This window comes from Falco peregrinus, chromosome 8 (assembly GCF_023634155.1).
Source record: "Falco peregrinus isolate bFalPer1 chromosome 8, bFalPer1.pri, whole genome shotgun sequence".
Taxonomy (NCBI): Eukaryota; Metazoa; Chordata; class Aves; order Falconiformes; family Falconidae; genus Falco; species Falco peregrinus.
This window is the reverse complement of record NC_073728.1, coordinates 65,019,278-65,041,539: the sequence shown is the minus strand read 5'-3', so window position 1 is coordinate 65,041,539 and position 22,262 is coordinate 65,019,278. Positions and strand designations below refer to the sequence as shown.

The 22,262-nt window shown below is 50.7% G+C and overlaps 1 protein-coding gene across 1 annotated transcript in view; it reads left to right on the top strand.

Annotated features, from left to right (window-relative positions):
- The first annotated feature begins 4,566 nt into the window (after positions 1-4,566).
- Positions 4,567-22,262, top strand: part of SH3RF2 (SH3 domain containing ring finger 2) — a 44,799-nt gene continuing 27,103 nt past the window's right edge. Inside the window, exon 1 of the mRNA XM_055811843.1 lies at positions 4,567-6,955. Coding sequence (XP_055667818.1) covers positions 6,584-6,955 — 372 coding nt within the window. The 5' untranslated portion in view covers positions 4,567-6,583. The remainder of the gene's footprint in view (positions 6,956-22,262) is intronic.

Sequence of the window (22,262 nt, the reverse complement as noted above, 5' to 3'; positions counted from 1 at the left end):
CAGCTTAGGTCCAAACTGGGGTTACTTGAGAAGAGGCTGCCCAGTGCCCTTCCCTCCCCAAGAGGAAACTCCAGCACCAGCCCTTGCAGCACATGGCGCCCAGGGTACCTGCCCTTGGACGGGTGGCGGTGCTGCCCCATCGCTTGCCAGCGGCACCCACTTGGGACCCAGTGCCTGAGCTCAGACCTCGCAGGTGCTCACTCAGAGGTGTCAAAGCCTCTTCTGGGGCTGCCCCAAAATCTCATAAGCCTGGTTTCAGCTTTAATCACCTTCGTTCCCCTCTTGGACTGGCGCTGCAGCCCTTGGTGCAGCAATCAGGTGGCAGCAGGAGGAAGAGGAGGAGGAGGAGGAGGTGGACTGGGTGACCTCCCCAGGCACTGGGAGGATAGCATCCATCCACTCACTGCTGCTCACCCAGCTCCACCACCAGCTACTTCTAGTGATATTTCAACAAACACATAACAATCTGTGTTAAGGAAAACCAGTGAATAAATTTCATTTAAAAATACTTCTCTATTTCTGGATAGGCACTGCTCTGCTCCAGCTACTTCAGAATTGGCTGAAGCCTTCACATTACCCAACAGCAAGACTGCACAAGGCTTTTATGGGCAAAATACAGCATTCAACTCTCCACGAGATTAATAAACAGCTCTTTGAACCACTCTTCTTACATAAGGGTAGATATCTTCTCAACGTTTGGCTTCTATCCACCATCTCAGGCGTAGCTCATGAAAGGGAAGAAGGTGAAAGAAAGACTACATATCCAGCTGCTGGTGGGTTTGCCCCTGCTGTGTGTCCCTCCGGAGGCTGAGGAGCTGGGTGCTGGAAGCAGAGAGGTGGTGGCGGCTGGCTGCCTGCCATACCAGGACGTAGCAGAGGGGACCAAGCGCTGGTTTGAGAGATGGAAAATTTTAGGAAGGCTTTTGCTCTGCTGGCTGCAGGTCCCTGTGCTGTGCACATCCCTGCAGATTCACACTGGCCTAATTATGCCTTCACACAAATGCAATGTATTTACTAAATGTGCAGGCTTCTCTAAATTAGCATTAGCCCATGTGTACAAAACCCACTGCTGCAGCTGTGCACAGCCGCTTGCCGCAGCCAAAGGTGTGCTGTCAGCTGGGGAGCCGAGTGGCACAGCAAGCCACCCCATGCCGTGCCAGGGGACTGCTCTGCGTCCCGCTGCTTGGGGTCTGGAGGCATGGGCAGGTCCTGCCATTCGCCCCCCTGCAGTGGCAACACTGGGCGTTATGTTTGTGGGTGGGTAGGAGGACAAGCTGTTAGCTTCAGATCTATAATTTGTAGCAGCTTGTAAGAGGCACCCCCTCTCCCTGCCCTCCGGGAGCTAAAAACAGCCTGAAAGGTCCCTCTTCCCAAGAGGAGGAGGCATGTGCCATCCACTCGCAAGATGCAGAGTAGCGGAGGCTTTTTATAACTCCCAGGAAGGGCACAGGGAGCGCTGCCGTGGCCATGCCCTCTCCTAGCATGCACAGTCCCCTTCTGAGGCAGTGCTGCAGCGTTCAGCCAGCCACAGCTTGGTGCCCCTGTGGCACTGGCGGGGGGCGCAGGGTCCCTGACACCCACAGGGTTGGCTGCCCGGGCACTGGGCTGTGTGGTGGGATGAAGGATGGGGCGAAGAGGATGGTCCCGAGCAGACGAGGAGAGGGGTAACAGAAAGAAGCTCCTCTCACTTGCTCACATTATTCCCCATTGTTATTTCGAGTAGGGAGCCCAAAGGGACACAGAAACAAGAGCTGCCCCACCTGCTGCCAAAGGGGCTTCCCGGGAGCCCGCTGCCAGAGCCATGCGGGATGTCGGTGCTGCCGCAGAGCCGTGCTGCCCAGCCTGCACACCGGCAGGCAGCGTAGAGAACGCGGCATCCTAGAGGTGCAATAGTCCCACCGGCATGACTCCCTATGCCGGGAGAGTGGAGACACAGATGCACCGTCTCCATCGTTTCAGCCAGAAGACGGAAGGTTGCAGAGCTCTGTGAGTCAACTTTCTGGTGGGTCAAAGTAAACCTGTTTGGTTGGACAGACCAGACATGTAAAAATGGCTTTGGCTGTACGGACCAACTGTTTGCTTTGCAACAGCAGGGTTTTCACGATCAGTTTCCCCATGTTCTGTTGCCCTTCAATATTGAAACTGTATGATACATGTGAAATGAGTGGAGTTTCCCATTTCTTGTAACAGTGCCTTATCTTCTGGTAACTCTGCCCAGACAGCCACAGGAAAAGGGATAAAATTAGTTTTCATACTGTAAGGATGCATCCCAGTGCATCAGGCCATGAGTGAGGCAGAGCTGATCACAGAGGCTGTTTGATGTAAGCTCCCTTCTCCACTCTGCCACTGATTGCTTTTATGACCCTGAAGAGTCACCCCACCTCTGGTTTTCCTCCTCTTTAAATGGAAGTAATTATATCCAACTTCACGGAGCTATTTGTGATCTAAAGGTATTAAATACAAAGCCTCTGTATATGTCGGAGTCTCATAACCACCAGAACTGGCAATAGCCAACGATATTAAAACATGAAATTCAAAGCTGGTAAAAGGCAATACTTTTTCACTGGTCTCATTATGCATTGGATGCTCACAGCCTGCTGGTCAAAGAGAGAGGAGGAGCTGCACACACTCAGGTAAACACAGAAATCTGTCCAATTTTTCTCCCGGAAAAAACAAACAGAGAAAGGTTTGGAGCAAGGTGGTGGGAGAGACTGTGGCTCTCACAAGGCACTTGCCATGACAGTGTGGAGAAAACAAACCTCACACTTCTCACCATGGCACATATCACCAAGCCTCAAGAGTCAGCAGTGAAAAATACTGCCGTAAACCCTCCGTGCTCTCAGGAGTGACAGGGCTGGCTTCCCATCATGCGTTGTGTGCTGATAACAGCAAGCCTTCTCCTTGGGGGAGCACACAGATGAGCTGCTGCAAGGCTGGGCACACTCAGCCTGTCCCCGGCATTGACGTGATTTGGGTGCACAGAAGCGCTTACTGGACAGCCCGGCTCCTGCAGGACAATGGGGACAAAGTGTATTTGCTATTTGGGACCTGTCTGAGCTTTCTCTGAGTCCACTGTGGAGGTGGGGGAAGCCAAGGGATGCAGCTCTCTGGCGAGACACGGATGCACAGCCACTCAGCACCAAAGTGAAGAACAGGCCCGTCAGAGCAGAACAACTATTTCTGTTCTCAATGTTGTTTCTCAATTTCCAGCTTCACGACAAACCACCTTGATTACAAGACTCACAATACGTATTTCAGTAGTTTCATCCCTGTGGTACTGGTAAGCCGAAGAGAGCTCCTGCAGCCAAGCGGGGCCAGGATGGCTGTGCCCGGGGAAGGAGCTCTCTGCAGCGACAGTGCTGCCTGCTGCCCGAGGAGCAGCGTCCTCCAGAGCAGGCACCCCACTGCATCCAGCCTGGAGTTAATTACAACACCAGCATCAAACAGAGACTTTTAAAATGAAAGGGAAGGACCAGCAGCTTTCTAGTTCTGCCTTTGCTTTTTAACCCCAATTACGAGACACATTGCAAGGGAGAGGCGGAGGCAGATAATAAAGTTCAATGGGATGGTCTGAGTGTTAAGTGGAGAACCAGGAAAGCCTCACATCATGATCCCAAATTGGACATTGATATGCTGTGTGGCCTCATCTCCTGGTTTTCTCCATGCAAAGTGGGGGTGATGCTTAGCCCGAGGGGCGTTCCACAGATGAATTAGCATTTGGAAAGTGCTTTGAAGATTTAAAGTGTTATATAAATGCTAGGTGTTAGCATCATCAACTTTTATATTGCAGCAGAATGCAGAGACTGCAATCAAGATCAGAGCCTAGCTTCGCTGTACCAGGCAATTTAGAAACTCCTGCTTGGAAAAAGCCCCTGTCCCTGCCTCGGTGACCTGCAGCCTGCTTGCTCCAGGGAGGGGGATGGAATCACTCTCAGCTTCAGGGGGAAAGGCTGCCCCAAGCTTAGCACCTGGTGGCATTCTGAAGCGATGGACAACACTGCATGCTTCCCACAGCTGCACATTGCACTGAGGGGCAAGACCCAGCCCTGCAAGGAGCCCAGAGAGTAACTGCTGCCTTGGCCTGGCCACCCTGCAGGCACAGTGCTCTCTGGACCCCCCGGATCCCCCTGGATCCCTCGAGTACACTCAGTGCCGCTGGATCCCCTGGGCTGGGCCCTCCCGAGGTGCCAGGTGTGCGGGCAGCAGCTGCTGATTTCCTTTGGGAATTTGCCAGGAACTGTGCTGCAAAATGCACACTCTGCTCCCCAGCAGTTTCAGTCCTGCCTGTTGTTTTGGTAGCACAACTAAAGCAGACTGGCCTTTAAAGTTTAGGAAAAATTGAAGAAGCACTCACAAAACAGATCTGATCAGAGATTAGCATTAACTGGCGTGCAAAAAACTAGCCGGTCAACTTCATTTCCACCACTACTTGCCCACTGCAAAATATTTCATGATTCTGTTTCCTTTCTAATCAGATGAAAATATGACATGAGTGTTAATCACAGAGCACAAATATGGAAGAATATGTAAGAAAGAAAAACAACCTTCAAAACCTTTGTTTTCAAAATAGTTTATGTCACGCATTGCATTTAAAAATACCAGTAGGTAAGATGATGTTATTTGCAACATTCATTAAAAAGTGTGCACTCAGTCAGCCAAGCACAAATCAACATATGACAGACTACAAAGAAATACCAAAGTAAAAGGAAACTCAAGATGAAACAGAGTGAGGTCATTGGTTTCTTGCATTATCCTGAAGATGTTTGTCAACATTTTAATTTAGCAAATGGCCACTATTTTTTTTAAAAAAGAGAGAGAGAAAAAAACCCTTTGTTTTGACAAAATCATGATCTGGGGGGAGGAACTTCTGAAAAATCACATTAACTATTTCCACTCTGTACTTCTGAATGAGTCCTCCAGCAAAAAGGGAAGGGACGTTATGTGCAATCTGGTAGCGTTATCTGTGAGAGGATCAAGGAGAAACCATTCCTTCAGATTTAACTCTCCTCCTTTAATATCTGTCGTACTTGTAGGTTGTAAACACACAACTGAGATATGGCAAGGATTATAAGGAAAACTATCTTGGATCTTCACTACATCTGCTGCTCTCATTAGGCAATCCATCAGTATGTGTGAGCAAGGCAGACCTCAAGACAGGAATTCAGCTGATAAAGTGAATGCAAATCACAGATGCCATGAAATGTCCCCTGGCCTTCCCATGCCACAGCCAGTGCCTCACTGGGGTGAGAAGGCGCAAAGCCCACACTGCTGTTGTTGGGTTTGGGTCCCACTGCAGCGTGTGGGCACATTTCCTGCGGGGAGCTGTGGCAGGAGCTGGACGCACTTGGCACCTCATTGTGGCCACCGCACCCCAGCACAGAACCCATTGCCCCACCAGCCCGGGAGTGGGAACAGCCGGGAGCTGCTGGAGCGCGTCGTGATGGCACTGAAGGTCACACAGGGAGTCAGCTAACAAACGCATGCTTTTCGGCTTTTCCCTCTTGCCGCACAGAGCGGTTGCTGTTGAGGCGAGCATCCATAGGGATGAGCAGCTGGAGAGGCTGCTCCCTGTGCCGAGGGCACAGAAGGCCGAGGCTGGGTCAGGTCTGGCACACGTGGCTGCTCCAGCAGCTGGCCAGCAGTGGGCACGGGGCATCCTCTGCGCCGTGGGGATGCATGGCTGCCGCAAGTCCAGACTTGAATCACGACGTGGTGTGCACTTCAGTCTCAACCAGCGTGCAGCACCGGGGGAGCTGAACAGGTTGAGTGACTTCAGGCTGTGGGAGGAATAATCGTCTTGGGTTGCTTCAGAGAGCTGAGGCAGCCAAACTGGGCGAGGATGGCACTGCGGAGTGCCTCGCGTCTCTGCCAGGTACCTCCGGAGAGTGTTTGTGTTTGAAGGACTTTTTATAGAACTGCTGTCAAAATGGGTAGAGAGAAAGTTTAATTGGGACTGATCTGAAAAACGAGGTGGCAGGTAGGTGCGCGAGGGATGTATGCAGCAAGTGGCTGCTTTCAGCCGGAGCCCAGTGTGAACAGGTCCAGTCTGATGTTTATCATGGACTCATCTCCTGAGCTAGCAATTTTTTTACTGTTGTGTCAGTTATGATCCGCAGACCAGGAAGCATTAAAGACAACTTTGTGTACTGTGTAAGTAAGGCTGAGCATCCTGTCCTGCTGCAGCCAGCGCTGCCCCAGCCGGCAGTGGGGAGCCAGCTCGCCCCATCTGAGCTGCGGGATCTGTCTGCCCAGCGAGCAGGACCTGCCTCTGGTGCCAGCCCAAACGTCGTCCCCTTGCGCATACTGAGTCACAAGTGACTCACTTCAAACTTGGATGTGAGCGCAAAGTATACATTTGCAAATTGGCTGGTGAGGCACTGCTTTGCAATGTAGGTGGGATGTATTACATACTCCAGCAGTCAAGTTCTGCTCTTTTTTCCCTCCTCCCTCTCCCTCTGTGCAGGATAGCTGTTTCAGCCCAGGATTTTGGTGTGGTTCTTGCAGGCGCAGGAAGGCATATCAGCCTGCTCCAGTGGATGGGGCATGTGGATGGCTCTGCTTGTGACAGAGCTCTGCACTGAAGATGGATGATTTAGCGCTCCTTGACCTGTTGGAGTGTCCTGTGTGCTTTGAAAAGCTCGATGCCACAGCAAAGGTGCTACCTTGCCAGCACACTTTCTGCAAGCCCTGTCTGCAGAGGATCCTGAAAACCCAGAAGGAGCTCAGGTGCCCCGAGTGCAGGACCCTTGTCCTTTGCAGCATCGAGCAGCTGCCCTCCAACCTGCTCCTCATTCGCCTCCTGGATGGAGTCAGGTGTGGACAAAACGTTACCAGGTTTGGCTCAATCCAGAGGTCAGGGGTCCTGTCCTCCCCTGCCTCCATCAGGAGAGTCCCCAGGGGGTTGCAACTTCATCAGCACCGGCTGCTGACCAATCCCAGGATCCACATGGAAGGGGTAAGGAGGGTCCACGTTCTTTACTCTCTCTGTAAGCATAGAAAGCTTTCTATCTGTGTGCCAAAAGCTATGAAACTTTCCTGTTAGCAGTATTGCAGAAATGTTTGAAGTAAGAGAGATCATTTTGTTTGCAAATCTGTCTGCTATTTCCTTGTGTATTTGACTATTTAAAGTTCATCACAGCAGTAATTGCACGCTCAGGTTGAGACAAAACCAGCTTGCCCTTCTCCTTACAAAAACTTCACAGCAGCTGTTTTCCCTAGGAGTTTTCAGGTGGTTTCTGACTTTTGGGGGGCATTTCAGGTGCTTTGACTTTCAGGCAATGTAACAATTTTTGAATGATAGCAATTAAATCAGTAATTGCAAAGCTGTAACTGTTAAGAGGCAGAGAAAGGTATTTCCCATTGCTGCACCTCAGTTTCCCCCACCATTGGAAAGGAAGGAGAACACCTAATGATGCTTATGTCCATGGCAAAATACTCTGAGTTTTACTAATCAAAAATACTAAACTCAACTAACTTACCAACTTTATGTTAGTAAACTAGGCTGATTTTAAAATTCTAAGATGTTTCTGTCATTTTCTTTAACAGTACAAAAGCTGTTCTTAAATAACGAGGACATGATATTAGACCTGTTAAAGGAGCTTGGCTCAGATTGAATTTGGGGCAGAGACTGACTTGTGGATTCACCTTTCCTGCATAATATTCCTGGATTTCCATTTCTCCCACCCAAACTATTCTTCTGTACAATGTCTCCACAAACCTCTCCATAATATTCAAAAGCTTTGCTTAAACGGCTGTTAATTCTCAGAGCATTTTTCACAACTGCAGAGCTATAAACTCCCAGGCAGACATAGGACAGGTTTTCTCACCTGCGCTACAGGGGTGCACGTGTGTGGCTATCGCGGCGGAGCTGACCCCCTAGGTCGTGTGGGCACAAGCTGGTGTGCGTATCCCAGGGAACCTCTGTGGCAGTGTTAAGGCGTCTTGGATGGATCACACATCAAAACCAGGCACCTCTCAGGTTTTCCCACTGGGAAACAGGGCAGCATGGCCCTGAGACACAGGAACTGGGTGCCTTTCCTGGGAGCCCTGCCCAGCCCACAGCTTGGCAGGCAGGCAGGCACGCTGCCCGCGCACGGAGGCAGAGCCTGGGCCGGGTGGGCAACCTGGGGTGGCCTGGAAGCAGCCATCCGTTTCTCCCTCATGCACCTCGGCAGCTGTGAATTATGCCTTAGCTTAAGGCAAGACATAGCTCAGTCCCTGCAGGCACGGAGCGATGCTGTGCTGTTGGTGCTGGGGTGTAGGGGTGGGTGGGCAACAGCGCAGCCCAGCAGCCATCTCCCATCTTCAGCACCCATGAGGTGGGTGGTGGCCGGAGTTCACAACAGAGCAGGGCGAGGGTAAGCACGGTCCTTGGGCTGCCGTGACCTGTGGGGCTTGGTAGTCTCCGCCGCAGCTGGCCCTGCTCCATCGGTGTCAGCCGGCTCCTGCCAGCAGCAGAGCCACGGCCAGCAAGGCCCCTCGCCACAAACCAGCTCCCCAGGGCAGTGGCAAGGGGCTGCTGGTGCCGTTTGCGCACGGGACACACCATCGGACAGCCACAGCTTCCAGCCACTGCCGTTACGGGCGGCATCTCAGCTGAAAATGAGGTTTGTAGGTTTTCCAACCCGCCTCCCCGAGCTGTAGATAAAGAAGCACAAATACGCTCATCTTTTTTCCTTCTCTCTCACCTGTTTCACATTTCTTTTACTAGTTCTCAGGTCAGGTAGGGACTTGTTGCTGATATTACATAATGGCAACATCCATCAGTCTGCAGCTCCCAAAACCCTTTTAAGACCAAATTCCTGGGCATCAGCAGAGCTAGCGAGCACCAGTGAAGGGGCTGGGGCCCCGCTCCCTGCAGCACGGGGACGCGGCACTGGGATAGCCCTCCGATTCCCTGTGCCTCTCCAGCAAAGGGATATAAAAACACGTTACACTGAAATGCTTTTAGACTTAATTAGTTAATGAATTATAAAACACTTCGGAATCCTCAGCTGCAAGGTGAAGAATGTAACATATTAGTCATGTTTTGGTGGTTATAACTACACGCAGACAGGACTAGGTGTTACTTTACGTGCTCCAGTGGGGTGTTCACGCATGCGGAGCCTCCCCTGAACCGGCCCCCGGTGACAGCAGTGCTTCACCTGGCAGCAGCAAGGCCTCATCTGGAAGTGCCTGTGTGCTGCAAAGTGACAAGGCAGTCATAAGGTCTCCCTACACTGCGGAGTGCTAGAGTTCCATGAAGGGTGTTCATCTGAAGTAATCTGGGTGAGCAGAGGCCTCCAAACCATTCCAAAGGCAGAACAGATGCTTTTTGTCAAGAATCACAGTGAGAACAGCTATCGTGCAATCCTGCTCCGCCACAGTTAATCCCACCACAACTGCTTTCCTTGGTACGCTTAAATGCAGTATCCATTTGCAACTGCAGTGGAAGGTCGTGTACTCTCCAAAGAAAGACTGCCCCAATCTGCATAGTCCGCTAATTACTGCTAAAACTATGCACCACTTGGTGCTACAAAGCAAATAAAATTAACGAGCACCATGCTGCACTGCAGCCAGATATGCCATCAAAAGCAGGATACAGGATGTGTTTTGTTTTCACCAAAGAACCCATTCTATAAATAAACTTCCTTTACTCCATGGAGCTGAGAAATTCACAACTTTGAGCAAAGTTTCTTTTCTCAGCAGAGATGTTCCTTGCCAGCTTTTTGCTCTTCATCCTCATGAGCATCCATGAAGACAAAAAAGTAAAATAAATCCCCTCATCACCAAGCAAGCCAAGAACGCATTCCATTCCGAGAGGGAAGTGCAAGCAGGCCCCAGAAGAGCTCTGAATTAGCAGTACTGCAATACTCATTTTTCAGTCAGGAATTTCACACAGCCAGTCCTTTAAAAAGCAGGGAGTATTCTAGTTACAGCCCATCCCAAACTATTTTTTATTTTCTAGCATATAAATCCCTTTTGAATCCACTTCCTATGTGCTGATGTGGGGTGGGCACATGCCGGGTCCATGCACGTGGGCACATACGTGCGTTATTGATGCACAGGCTGTGCTTCGCAGGGATCCGATGGGCCCTGAGCAGCCACCGTGGGAGCAGCCGCTCGGGCAGTGCAGTGCTGGGACCGCTGGCACTGCCCAGCAGCAGCTCCCGGGATGTCTGGCCAGGTTTTAAGATCGTTTAACATCTATGCAGAGGACAAGACTTTGGATTTTCAGGATCTCCACATAATAAACTGTCTGGAATTTAAGAATAAAAGGATTTGCTAGGAGGTGAATGCGTAACTAATCTACACTGAAGCCTTTGAACTCTTCGGAACCGCCCCTGGCATGTGCCAGATGTGGTTACATCTTGTGCTGAAGCATCCTTCTTATTTGGCCTCAACCCTGATGTAAGCTAAACATGGCTTTGCTGCTGGTGAGAGAACAGAAAGATTGTGTGTGCTGAGGTATACACAAAACTCCCGTACTTCTCTGATGAGTAGCAAACCTAAACCATACCCTGCACACGGCAAAAATCCATCCAGGCCACTAGACAGCTACTTGGATGATGAACTTTGTCATGCAACAAATACAGGGCAGTGAGCCAGAGGAGAAAAGTCCCGAGTATGACATCTTGCCTTTGGAAAACACAGACCACACAAATTTAACTGTGACTTCGGCTGTTTTCTCTTTGCATGAACTCAGTGCTGTAACACCCCCCTCCAGTATTTCATGGGAGATAGACAGATAACACCTCTATTGGGATAAAAATACACTGCGCTCCAACATCGCCACCTTCACACGGACGTCTATATATAGTGCCTGTGTCTTGATATTTTCTTCTCCTCCACAAACATCTCCAACTCCTTTCCAAATTTGACAGACAGGACTTAATTGCTGGATCTTTTTGAAACCTTACTCAAAGCAACCTTCACATCTGCACCCAGAGGCAAATATGTTTCCTGACCCACTCGCTGTGCAAAAGCCCAGTAGTTCCTGTGCAGTCACGGCAATGACCTCATGACGCATGTCATATCACCTCAGGCTGGACAAGCACTACACAGATGTTAGAAACCCAGAAACTCTACACAGGCACATTGGCTCTGACTGAACAGGTGTCACCAGCTGCTTTTCTGCTGGAGAGGGGCAGCATCCTTTCGCCCAGCAGTGCTGTGGGTTCTGGCTGCTTGTGCCACAGGGTCCCTCAGCTGGAAGTGGAGCCACTTTATTTGGCTAAAACAATCCTGCTGGCCTTACAGCCTTCTGGGAGAAAGGGCTTGCCCCAATTCTCCTCCACAGCCACATCCCATCGGGGTTTGTCTCATTCTAAAAAAATGCCGAGTGTGGCTTAAGGAGCTGTTTGCACAGTGCTGGCTTGCACCTTGCGCAGGATACTGTCGTATGCCTTTTTTCACCTTTGCATGTAGTTTTAGCACTTTTATCTACTGCAAAGTGAGAGTGAAGTCACCTTGATATAGATTGCCTGACAATACACGCCCCAAAAGCTGTGTGTGCAACAACAGATTTGGGAGCACAGAAGCAGGAAGCTTCACAGTAGCTGCAAGCACTGCTGCAGCCACGAGAACGAGTTGGTGTTACACCAGGAGACTGAGCCATTCATTTCTGTCGGAGAGGAGTGTGGGGCAGAGCCACAGCCTCAGGGTCAGGGGATGAGGGCTATGACAGGCTCCCTACAGAAAGCTTAAAAAGAAAACACCGTTTTGATGGGACAAAGGATGAAACACCCAGTTGCACTGTAAATGCGAGGTGGCACTGTTGCACTCCAGGCAGGACAGGGTGGTGTGAGGGTGGCTCTGCAGTGGGCTGGGGTGGGTGCGTGATTGTTTTAAGACTATTCAGGTCCATTTCACTTACCAGCAAACAGCCCTCCATACTTTCGAAGGATGAGCAAGGCGGGACACGGGGCCACTCCCAGGTGATACCGCAGAGCGGGGGAAAGCCGAAGGACCTCCACGAGGTCCAGTTTCCCTGGTTTTACAAAATTAGGTACCGAGCTGCAAACACATGGAAGTGTTTTAATTTGTTACCAAGGCAATGAGTCAGGCTCAGATGGCAAGTCAGGAATAGAACAGCAGGGTTTCTCAGCATGTGTGTTCACCTGCTAAGTATCGTGGTCAGGCAGGAGGCTGGAATTCTGAGAGTCCTCCTCTTCTCGCAGTTTCCCTGTTGGTGGCTGGACAACATCCCTGGGTCCACAAAGTTGGTCATTGGCCTCAGTTTGTAATTTTCCACTCTGGAGGGAAGGGAGAGGAGGAGGCACGTTCATGTGCAGCTCTGCCAATGCGCTGGGGCTGGAGATAAAAGATGTCCTGAGAGAGGCAAGACCGGACCCTGGCAGGGAGAAAACCCATTTATTGCTGCCGTCTGTACCTTGCCTGGCTCCCCCTTCACTGTGGCACTGCTTCACTGTAGGAAAACTGCGGTGCTGGCACTGAACACTGGACTTTGTTCTGCTGCTACTAATTTTCAGGTATTGGAATTCCATTTACCATCAGGAGCCCACGAGCAAGGCACTGGGCAAATGAACAAAGAACTATGACCTTTTTTTTTTTTAAGAAAACCTTTTCCCTAGGAGCTTGTAGGTGGAGATTTGCGCTTACCCTGATTTGGGGAACCTCCGTTTTTTTGATGTCGGCACAGGGGACAAAGTTTATGATCTTGTTTGTAAGAGACAGGTGCGTCCTTTGGCCATCCAACCCCTTTAAGGGGGTTTCCTTTGGGCCATGAACAACCGATGGGCCCAGAATTTCTCACTGGCTTTGCAGGGAGGAAAGAGCAAGCCTCACCTGCTGGGAAACCACACTGGCGTGCAGCGTGTGTAACTGGGCTGCGGAGTCAGTCGGTCTCCCGAGGAGATGGAAGTAAGGAAGGGGAGAGCAGCTCCCTCACCCAGCCCCATGTCTGTGCAAGATGAGGACGCCCAAGGCCAGGTGGACAGTGTCCTTCCTGGGCTCAGCCTACAGCTGAGGCAAGGCCCAGCTAGCGGCCATCACTTCATGACAGCCGTTAATTTACCATCAAAATGGCTGCTAAGTGGAGGTGGCAGGCTAATGGAGAGAGGTACCATCACTAATTAAGGACTTCCTTGAAATACTATGAAAACCCAGTCCTGGGCTGTTGGGCAGTCAGAAGGCACAGGGCACCAGCAGGGCAGCACTGCTGCCAGGCCAGGGAGAGCAGCGGTGGCCACAGCACCCGTCCCCAACGCAGGCAGGGCAACGCGTTGGCAGGGACAGGGCTCAGCAGCAGCAGGAGGGAGCGGGATGCAGGTTTCCTCCCTGCACAGTAAACAGCCACTTCTGAGAACTGCGGTGCTGAGGCAGAGCATCATGACCGGGCACGCCAAGGGCTGACACAGTTTGTTTTCTGCACGGCTTAAAACCATGACACACAACTCAACCATTGCCCGAGATTGCTGACTGCAGCAGAGACAAAAACATCTGATAGCAGCAATGAGTGGAAGAGGTGCAAAAAGGTTTCGTGCAGACACTGCAGCTCAAACGCTGGTCCCCAGCATCACCCTGCCATGCCCTGAGCCAGACTGCCCTCTCCCCTCCCACTGAACAGCTCCTGCCTTGTGCCCCTGGCACCCCTCCTGCCCACTTGAACCCCTCTTGGGGCAAAGGGAAGCCTGACCCAGCACTGTCCTCCCGCAGAGCCATGGGGACAGCACCGGCAGGCAGCCAGGCACCCTCTCAGGCTGGGCGTCTGCAGCAGCACCTCAGCCATCACCAACAGGGCACCCACTGGGCCTCTCCGTGACAGAAGTTACTCTGTATTTTCTTCAGTCTTCTTCCCCATTTTCCGTTTCATTCCTGCAGTGCAAAGCCAGAGTTAGGACAGGCAAAGTTCAGAAGTGGCAGCAGCCCTGGTGCCATGTCACACCAAAGGGGGTCAGTTGGCAGGCAGTGGGAGGGCTCCCGCTCGCCGCCACCAGCGCCCACAATGCACAGACTTTGCAGCACAGAAACCAGCCCCAGCACCCTCAGCAACAGGCTCCAATACCTGCTTCTGCAGACTCCTTCAGCTGCTTTAATCTCCTCAGTCTGTAAATCACACCCACTTACACCTGTAACTTAAGATGCTGTTTTCCACACCCAGCTAACTCTGTACAATCGACACCTCCAGCTTGCCCCCATGCCGGCCTGTTGGCTCACGGTGCAGGAGGGCCACCAGCTTTAGCCATGACCAGCGCTGGCCTCACGTCCTGGCAAACCCCAGAGGGAATGGGGCAGATCCGGTCAGCTCCAGCACCAACGTGAGCGGGAGGGGACTAACTCTGTTCTCCCTGGTGCACTCAGTCAGCTTGTGCTTGGAAGATGGGAGCAATCCTCCTGAGGGGAGAAATAATGCAGAAACCACCCAGCTCTCTGAATCCTCAGAATATAATTATACGAAGAGATTGAAATGACAAGTTCACTTCTGATGGTTTTGTTCTCTGTGACAAGGCTGAAGTTATCGCCTCTGCTGAAAAGCAGAAAAACAGAATTGTAATGGCAATTAATTTACATTCAGACAGCTCTTTTCATCCAACTGGATCCTAAAGAGCCCTGAAACTGTGCTAACTGAGTACACAAAGGAGACTATGTGGGGCTCATTCATCCCATTGAAATGTGGGCAGTCGGTGGCAGGATGCTGAAGGCGGCTTGCAGAAGTTAGTAATCAAAATGTATGGCAGTTGTTGTTGATTATCTCTTTATGAAAAGCCAGCATGTCCTTTGGCATCAGAACGTAGGTAATAACCAGTTCTCCATTCATGGTGTGTAAATCACTGCTCATCAGGATCGTGGCCTGGGCTGTGCTCTCAGATCTGTCCTGGAGTTGCTCTCTGCCTCTAGGTGAGTCATTCACACTCCCCTGGTACTATCCCCGCAGGTAACGCAGGGAGAGTACCTCCACCATCACCCCAACCTTCATCTGCACAGTCTCTTAAATTGCCGGCTCTCCAGGGCAGGAATCTGCTGTGCTTGTACAGTGCCTGGCACAGCACTAGCCTCTGGTAACATGTACCGTGCCTGAGCATGGGGACCACTGGCCATCTTGCCCTCACCGCCCGCATGGCGGGGTCAGCACACAAGCTTTCCATTTCCTTCATGCATTGAGTATTCTAGATGTTTCCATGTGTGCTGTGGAACAGCCTGTCCCTGCACTGTGGGGGTCACCGCATTGAAGATGCAAGCATCTCTGTGCAGAGCTGGATGGGTCACTCTGGGCCCAGTCGAGAGCAGAGATACTCGTAACATTTCTTTAGCCGCGCCGGTACACCTCTAGCACTCGCTTGTGGATCTTGGGAATGAAATGTGCCCTCACCTACCACATACCACCTCTTCACACCACGCAGTTCTTATAGGGTTGGTAGGAAGAGCCTTCTCCATCCTTTGGTGTTGGAGTGGGAAGTTCTTTCGAGCACCTCAGTACAATTTAACTGTTAGGCTGTACTTGGACTCCTGCTTCTAGGCGTAGAGCTGGTGCCATGGAGTTCAGAGGCTTGCAGGACCCAATTCAACATGCTTCCCCAAAAAGCAAGTCCTGGTGAATCCTGGTTCCGGCACCCCTGATGCCACCTCGTGCAGCACACCCATGTGCCAGTCCCCTCCGACTGACACCAGTCCTGCTCCAAAATAAAAAGTAATCAAAAAACACCTGCAAACCGAACCCACAGTACCTAGTGGGGGAAAAATCGAACTGGAAGACATCCAGGACTGGATTTCTTTTCTTCCTGGCGCTATCCTAGAAATAAACTGTTCCTCTCAAGGAGGCTGTTACGTGTTACAGAAATCATGTATCTACAGGAATATTGCTGCCTCTGCACAGCACAGCTGTTTAGCTCTTTGCACAAATAACGCAGTGCCGGGGGTGGGAGGGGAAGGCAGAGCTCGTGCAGAGCACGGGGCTGAGCTGCCTCTCATGTGGGCTCCGTGGACTGTGCACCAAGGACGGGCGCATCTCCCCTCTGCATCTTCTCCATCCCCTCAGACCTTCCAGGTGATGCAGTGGGGCTGGCCCGGCTTGTCACAGCTCACCTGCAGTGTCCTGGGTCAGTTTCTGGTCAACCAGCTTCTTCCAGGGTGGGACAGCCCGGCAGTGCCGCCGCTGCTCCAGTTCAGGGGACCGGGGCTCCCAAGCATCCCACACCTGGGCTGCTTCTCCCGCACAGGGTCCGAGGGGGTGACTGCTTCCCTGCACATGGGGCAACACCCATGAAACCCAGATCAGGATCAGGCCCTCGGTATTTACTGCAAAGACATTCAGCCAGTGGGGGAGGAGACCACATGCTTGTGGTGGCTGTCTACCTTCGAGGGACGAGGCACAGCGAAGAGCCACTCCAGGGCATTCCCTGTGTGGAGTTATGAAAATCAGAGCTGGGAAACCACCTGGGTGCAGGTCCAAACCCGTCTGAGGCCATTCCTGATCCACCTACCAGCAGCCTCCTCAGCCCCATGTGTCTGCCTCCCCTGCCGGAGCCAGCAGGGCGCCTGCCAAGGGCTGGGGTCCCAGCTCCAGTGCTGCTCCCGGGCAGCGGAGCAGGAGCAGGGGTGCCCGCAGCAGGCAGCGCTCTGGGGTACGCTCCTGCCAAAACAGCTCCTGCTGCTCTCCCTTCAGCATGCAGAAAATCAGAAGGAAGCACCCCTGGACATCAACAGCCATAAGCTATTCCAAGGATTAATTCGTCACTCATCCCATATGTCCATCTACACAGTCATGGATGCTGGTGAACTCAGAGCATCTGGGAATCAGAGGGATCCCACCCAGCATCGTTAGCTGTGTCTCGCTGAAGCCATTTGCAGTGAGCCTTGCTTGGAAATGGGTGAAGGAGTAAACAAATCCCAGGTGCAGGGAGGTTTATGGCATTGTGCTCATGCTCAGCCCGGGGTATCACAGGCAGTGGCGCGGTCTGCTTGTGCAGGGACAGTGTCACTACGGGGCCATGCTGCTCCTCGGGGGGCGGTTAAATGGAGTCACCTGGGACAAGCTTTACAGGCATTCACAGCCTCCATCAGAAATCTCTCCACTGCACCCCCTGGCTTTGCTTTCCTCCTACGGTGACAATTTTGAATGTCTCTCCCTGGTGACCACCACCCCAGCCAGCCTCACACATTTCTTTTTCTCTCTCTCTCTCTCTTTTTTTTTTTTTTTAAATACCAGTGCTATGAGTGTGTGGTCTTACATTAATCCACTGCCAATAATAAGGAAGTTATAACTAGCTCATTTAAGATAATTATAGTGTGCATTTCTCCCAGCTATGAAGAGATGCTTTGAATTGCTTCCTCACACACACATGTACATATTTTTAATTTGCTTCTTTGTTTTGTACGGAGGGAGACTCAGATGCATTGGATGGCTGCCCTAGCACAGCTGATGTCAAATGCCAAAAATAGGAAAAAAAAAATATTTTCTCCCTTAATGGCCTTAAATCCACTAAGAATGGGGACAACGCTTTGAGATGCATCTGCCATGGCCATCCCTGCTGGCAGTACGGCCAAGGACAGAAAAGTACCTCACCTAGACACTACGCACCACATAGCACACCAATGCAAGAGGCTGTCTCTGGTTCCACATCGCGGAGTTCACCTGCTGCATCTTCTCACCTGGGCTCTCGCAGCAGCTCTGCAGGCAGCCCCACAGCAAGGGGGCTCTAGCTGCTCTGACAGACTGAAATACCTCCGGGGGGCAGGGTCATGTCTCACTTGGGCATGACAGAGAAGAACACAGAGGAGGGGGGGAATCTGAAAAAAAATGTAGCAGCGTTGAAAAATGTTACAACTGCCTAGAAGACAGAGAGAGGGAGAGGCAAGGCTCTCTGCAGCCATCAAAGGCACCACAGGCAGGAAAAAAAGCATTTCCTCAGCACCAAAACCCACAGGGGTTTGGGTTCGTGACCATCGGCTGCCCTTGGCCCAAAGGTCTGGGCAAAGCATCCTGTTGGTCTCCATCTGCCTGACAGCCTGAAAAGTACCAGTGGGCAATCTGATGTACTATGGCATTCCCTTCTTCTGCTCAGCTTCCCACTGATTTTAGAGGCTTTCACATAGGAGTACGTGAAAAACTCTCCTCTCTCCCTCTCATTTATTTAATTTAGCATTGCTACTAGAGCTGCAGTATGGCATGGCATCACGGGAAAAGAGCCTGTTCTGTTCACCGGTGATGTTTCTTTGTAGTTGCTGCCTCTCTGCTACAGGGCAGCAAATATTCTACACAACTTCTCAACCGCCTTTAGCTGAGTTTTTCACGGAACTTCTCACAGTGTTTTCCCAAATGAATTTAAAAACAGGTGCTGAACTCTGCAGCAAGGGAGCTGCTAATATTTACAGTGTTTGGCTGAACATTTTGCTGCAGCTACCACCCTGCTGAAATAAAATGCTGCCTCGGATTAACAAAAAGCAACTGGACATGCTAACGGGAGAAAAACCCATCACAACAAAGCAGCTCCCTCTTCACCCCACGCCCACGACCATGTCCTCTCCTGGGAAAGCCTCTCCCTCTGCCCTTAGCCCGGAGCGATCTACCTCCAGGCACACCTTGTCTTTATCACCAGCTTTAATTGGCACCCCAGTTTCTGTCATTGCAATTAACCTACTTTAAATAAAGCGAAACAGATGCCTTGTAGAGGATCTTATACATCCAGGAGTGGACAGAAACCAGCCAAAGCCTGAGAAAGAAATCAGGTCTGAGATGCACCTACAGCGGCCTGTTTCAGCCCCAGGAGGAGCGATAAGCAATGAGCTCAGCTCCCGCGGAGGGCTTCTGCTGGCTGCCCCCCTACACACACCGGGCAGTTGCTGCAGGGGGTTTAGCTGCTTTTCTTTGTCTTTTCTACATCTTAGGAACACATTAGAAAACAGTGACCCTGATGTACGCCCTTCTGAAAACTTCAGCTTGACTACTTTGTGAAAGGCCTGCAAAGCAGGAAAGTGAAAAGTACAGCAAAAACCACACTGGTTGCTCCATGTGGATAGATAAAAGCTTGGTTTATGTCCTAAGTAAAGTTGGGAAATCAATGGGATATTTTTGGCTCAGTATCTGAACAGACAAAGAACATTTTTTTAAAAAAAAGCAACAAAGATAGACTTGTGAAAAAAATTACTTGGGCCTTAAAAATTACTTGAATTATTTACTATTATTTTTTATGAAGTGAAGATCATTAAAACCTTCATTTCAAGTTAATTTCAATTGGTTCCAAAGCAAAATGCTTTGTATTGCTATGGCTTCTTTAAATTCTTCTCCTCTTTGTTTAAATTACATTGATTTTTGCTGTTAACAGACTATTAAAATATTAGAAAAAAATATTTTGGCAGTTACAAAGAATATGTAACTATGAAAATGTCAGTCATCAAGTGCTGAAACAGTCCAGTGTGATTACAGTTTTTCCCTGTTATACAACTAGAAATGCACATCCAGTTGTGGAATAATCATTGAATGGTTTGGGTTGGAAGGGATGTTAAAGACCACCCAGTCCCACCCCCTGCCACGGGCAGGGACACCGGCCACCAGCCCAGGTTGCCCCCAGCCCCATCCAGCCTGGCCTTGGGCACTGCCAGGGATGGGGCACCCACAGCTGCTCTGGGCAGCCCGCGCCAGCGCCTCGCCGCCCTCATGGGGAAGGATTTCCTCTAATATCTAATATAAATCTCCAAATCTCTTCATAACACCATTCATCCCTTCGAAACAATTCTGAGGTTCCCCACCCCAAATATGGGGAACTGCAGAGCCCTTCCCTGGAGTACAGGGAGCTTTAGCAGGGAATAAGTGGTACAGATCAAAGGGCCACCAACGTCACAATAGTTCCTGAGCAAAACATCTGTGAAGGAATATACCTGCGTTACCTTGTAAGTGTTTGAAATTACTAGCAAGCCCCAAAAGACCAACGTTCTGAGTACTTTTTGGGTGCTAAAGCAGCATGTAGGCATTAACTGTTAATCACTTAGATCCACAAAAGTTTTACAACAAATTTCAATGACTGAATACAAGCGCTCTGCTCTATAAAGCGAGGCGTAAGATTATGTCAGTGGTCTGCAAGCTCCAGGAAATGGTGACAGGAAAGAAAACCAGGCTTAGATGGAAACCTGAAAACAGAATGGCTGTGAGACTGGAAGAGCATGGAAGTGGGATGAAAGGTGAAGAAAGGAAGGTTGTGACCATGGTTAGAGGAAGAAACAGCCCATCCATCCAAGCAGGAGAGGCAACTTTCAGCCAGCCCTGATGTCACCAGCACGCCTATCCTACCTAGTTTTCAGTTATTTATTCCAGCCTGCCTGCCTGTGTCATCCTTTTTCTTGCTGAAGAAAGAATATTCCAGATTCAGCACCCTACTGCTTGTTCACTTTTCCCAGTTAGTAACAGGCATGCTTTTCATTTCAGAGTTTCTCTTACTTTTAATACATTTCCATAACTCGTTCCTGATGCCTTTTATGTTTTGCTTTATTTTGCTGTGCAACCATACTCTCATCATCCCCGTCCGTTTGCGCTCCTCCTTCACAAGCCCTGGCTTCACAGTTTGCATGAGTCCTGTTTGTTTTCTGGCTGCTCCTGAGGCAATCAAGAGTCTCTTTCTGTGTTCCTTGTCCTTGGTTCACACCAGAGAGTCTGTCAGCTCAGTCCTTCCGAAGGAGAACGGCCCTCCCGTGATGCTGTATTCCCACAGCCTGTTTCTGTGTGTGTGGAAGCGCGGCCGCCAGGCCCAAGTCTGCAAGGAGCATTCCCATCCTGGCACACGGTCCCCACGTCCCATACGTGCTCGGGGGGCTGATGGAGAGCAGCGCTAGCCACAGTCTCACTTTCATCATTTTCTTTTTTTTCCAGCAATGTACTTTTCAGTGTCACTAAGCCGAGTGCACGTCTTTACTACTAGCACAAATTACCAGACAAAATGTGTTAATTAGAACTAAACATTAAACTAATTGCTTCCTGTTTCAAGTGCTTTGAAGTAAACACGGTACATGACATTTTTCTCTTCTTGGTTCCTTTTTCCTATCAAGCATCAGTATTTGAGAGTGCTGGAAGATGTTATCTTCCCAAAACCTAGATCATTTCCATGAAAAATTTGATCTTTTCCACACTTCAGGAAACTCCTATCAAGTTTCTGTCTTCCACCTTCCTGACCTCCCAAACGTGGCTGATGGGGGCGTGAGCCCTGCAGAAATCCTGCCCAAGCCCGGGGCACTGACACAGGCAGACCTGGCGAAATGGGTTTATGTCCTTCCACAGAAGAAGGCTGGAAAAGCCTGACTGGGTCACTGGTACAAATGTGCCATCTCCCACGAGGTCGGCAGGGGTTTGGTGACTATGGCTTGGAAAAACTGCAATGCAGGGTCCTGCTCAAAGGCCGCAGCACTTGGCAGCTGACAGACAAAAATCCACCCACAGGAGCTGCAGAGCCAGCAGCCCTGGGTCCCATCACCCCCCCAGCACGCTCCCCTTTATCCCCTTCACACCTGGTGCAGCACAGCTCTCATGGGACAGGACCAGCTCCCCGTGGTGCCCACACATCTCAGCCAGCAGACCAGAGCTGGAGAGAGCTGGGTTTGAAGCACTTGGCCACCGATGGAGCTCCTCTGCCATCCGCAAAGGTTCTTCCTGCAGTTCCCACACGTGACATTACAAATACTAAAAAGTGGGGAAGGACAATGTAAATCTGCAGACTGGCACAGAAGCAGCAGAAAAGCCTCTTGTCCCTGGCTGACCTGGGCACCGGCACCTCTGCTTAAAACTGATGGAGGTTCTGGAGCTGTGGACAATCACAGCTTCCCAGTTTCTCAGCATGTACCTCATGCAGCTAAATAGAGGCCAGAAACAGAGCTCAGCATGTGGTTTATTTTCACTTAAACTTTAGGGGTGCATTGTGTGCAGAGGCACCGCTGCGGTGAGGGCAGGCACCCCCGAGGCAGAGCACATATTCCCACGCTGCAGATGTGCAGAGCCGTGGCTGCCTCCATTGCAGGTGCCCAGGAGACACTTGATGGGGTTTTTATCTCATCGACCAGCACAGGAGGGGCAGCCAGGACCCTTAAAACTACTTTCCCATTCCAAATTCAAGGATTCCCCTCTTGGTCCAAGGAATCCTTTGAAGCAGCTACTGCCATGTCTTGGAAAGCAGGCAGAAACCAGAAAATGGATCTGTTCCTTATTTCCAGATTCCTACCAATTGCAGTGAAGGTCCTGCAATGAGAATCAGAGGAACAGTTATTCAAAATTAATCAAAGAAAATGAACCACAACGCAAGATATTAGTGAAGCTGAGAATCTGGTACAGTTCAAGGAAACAG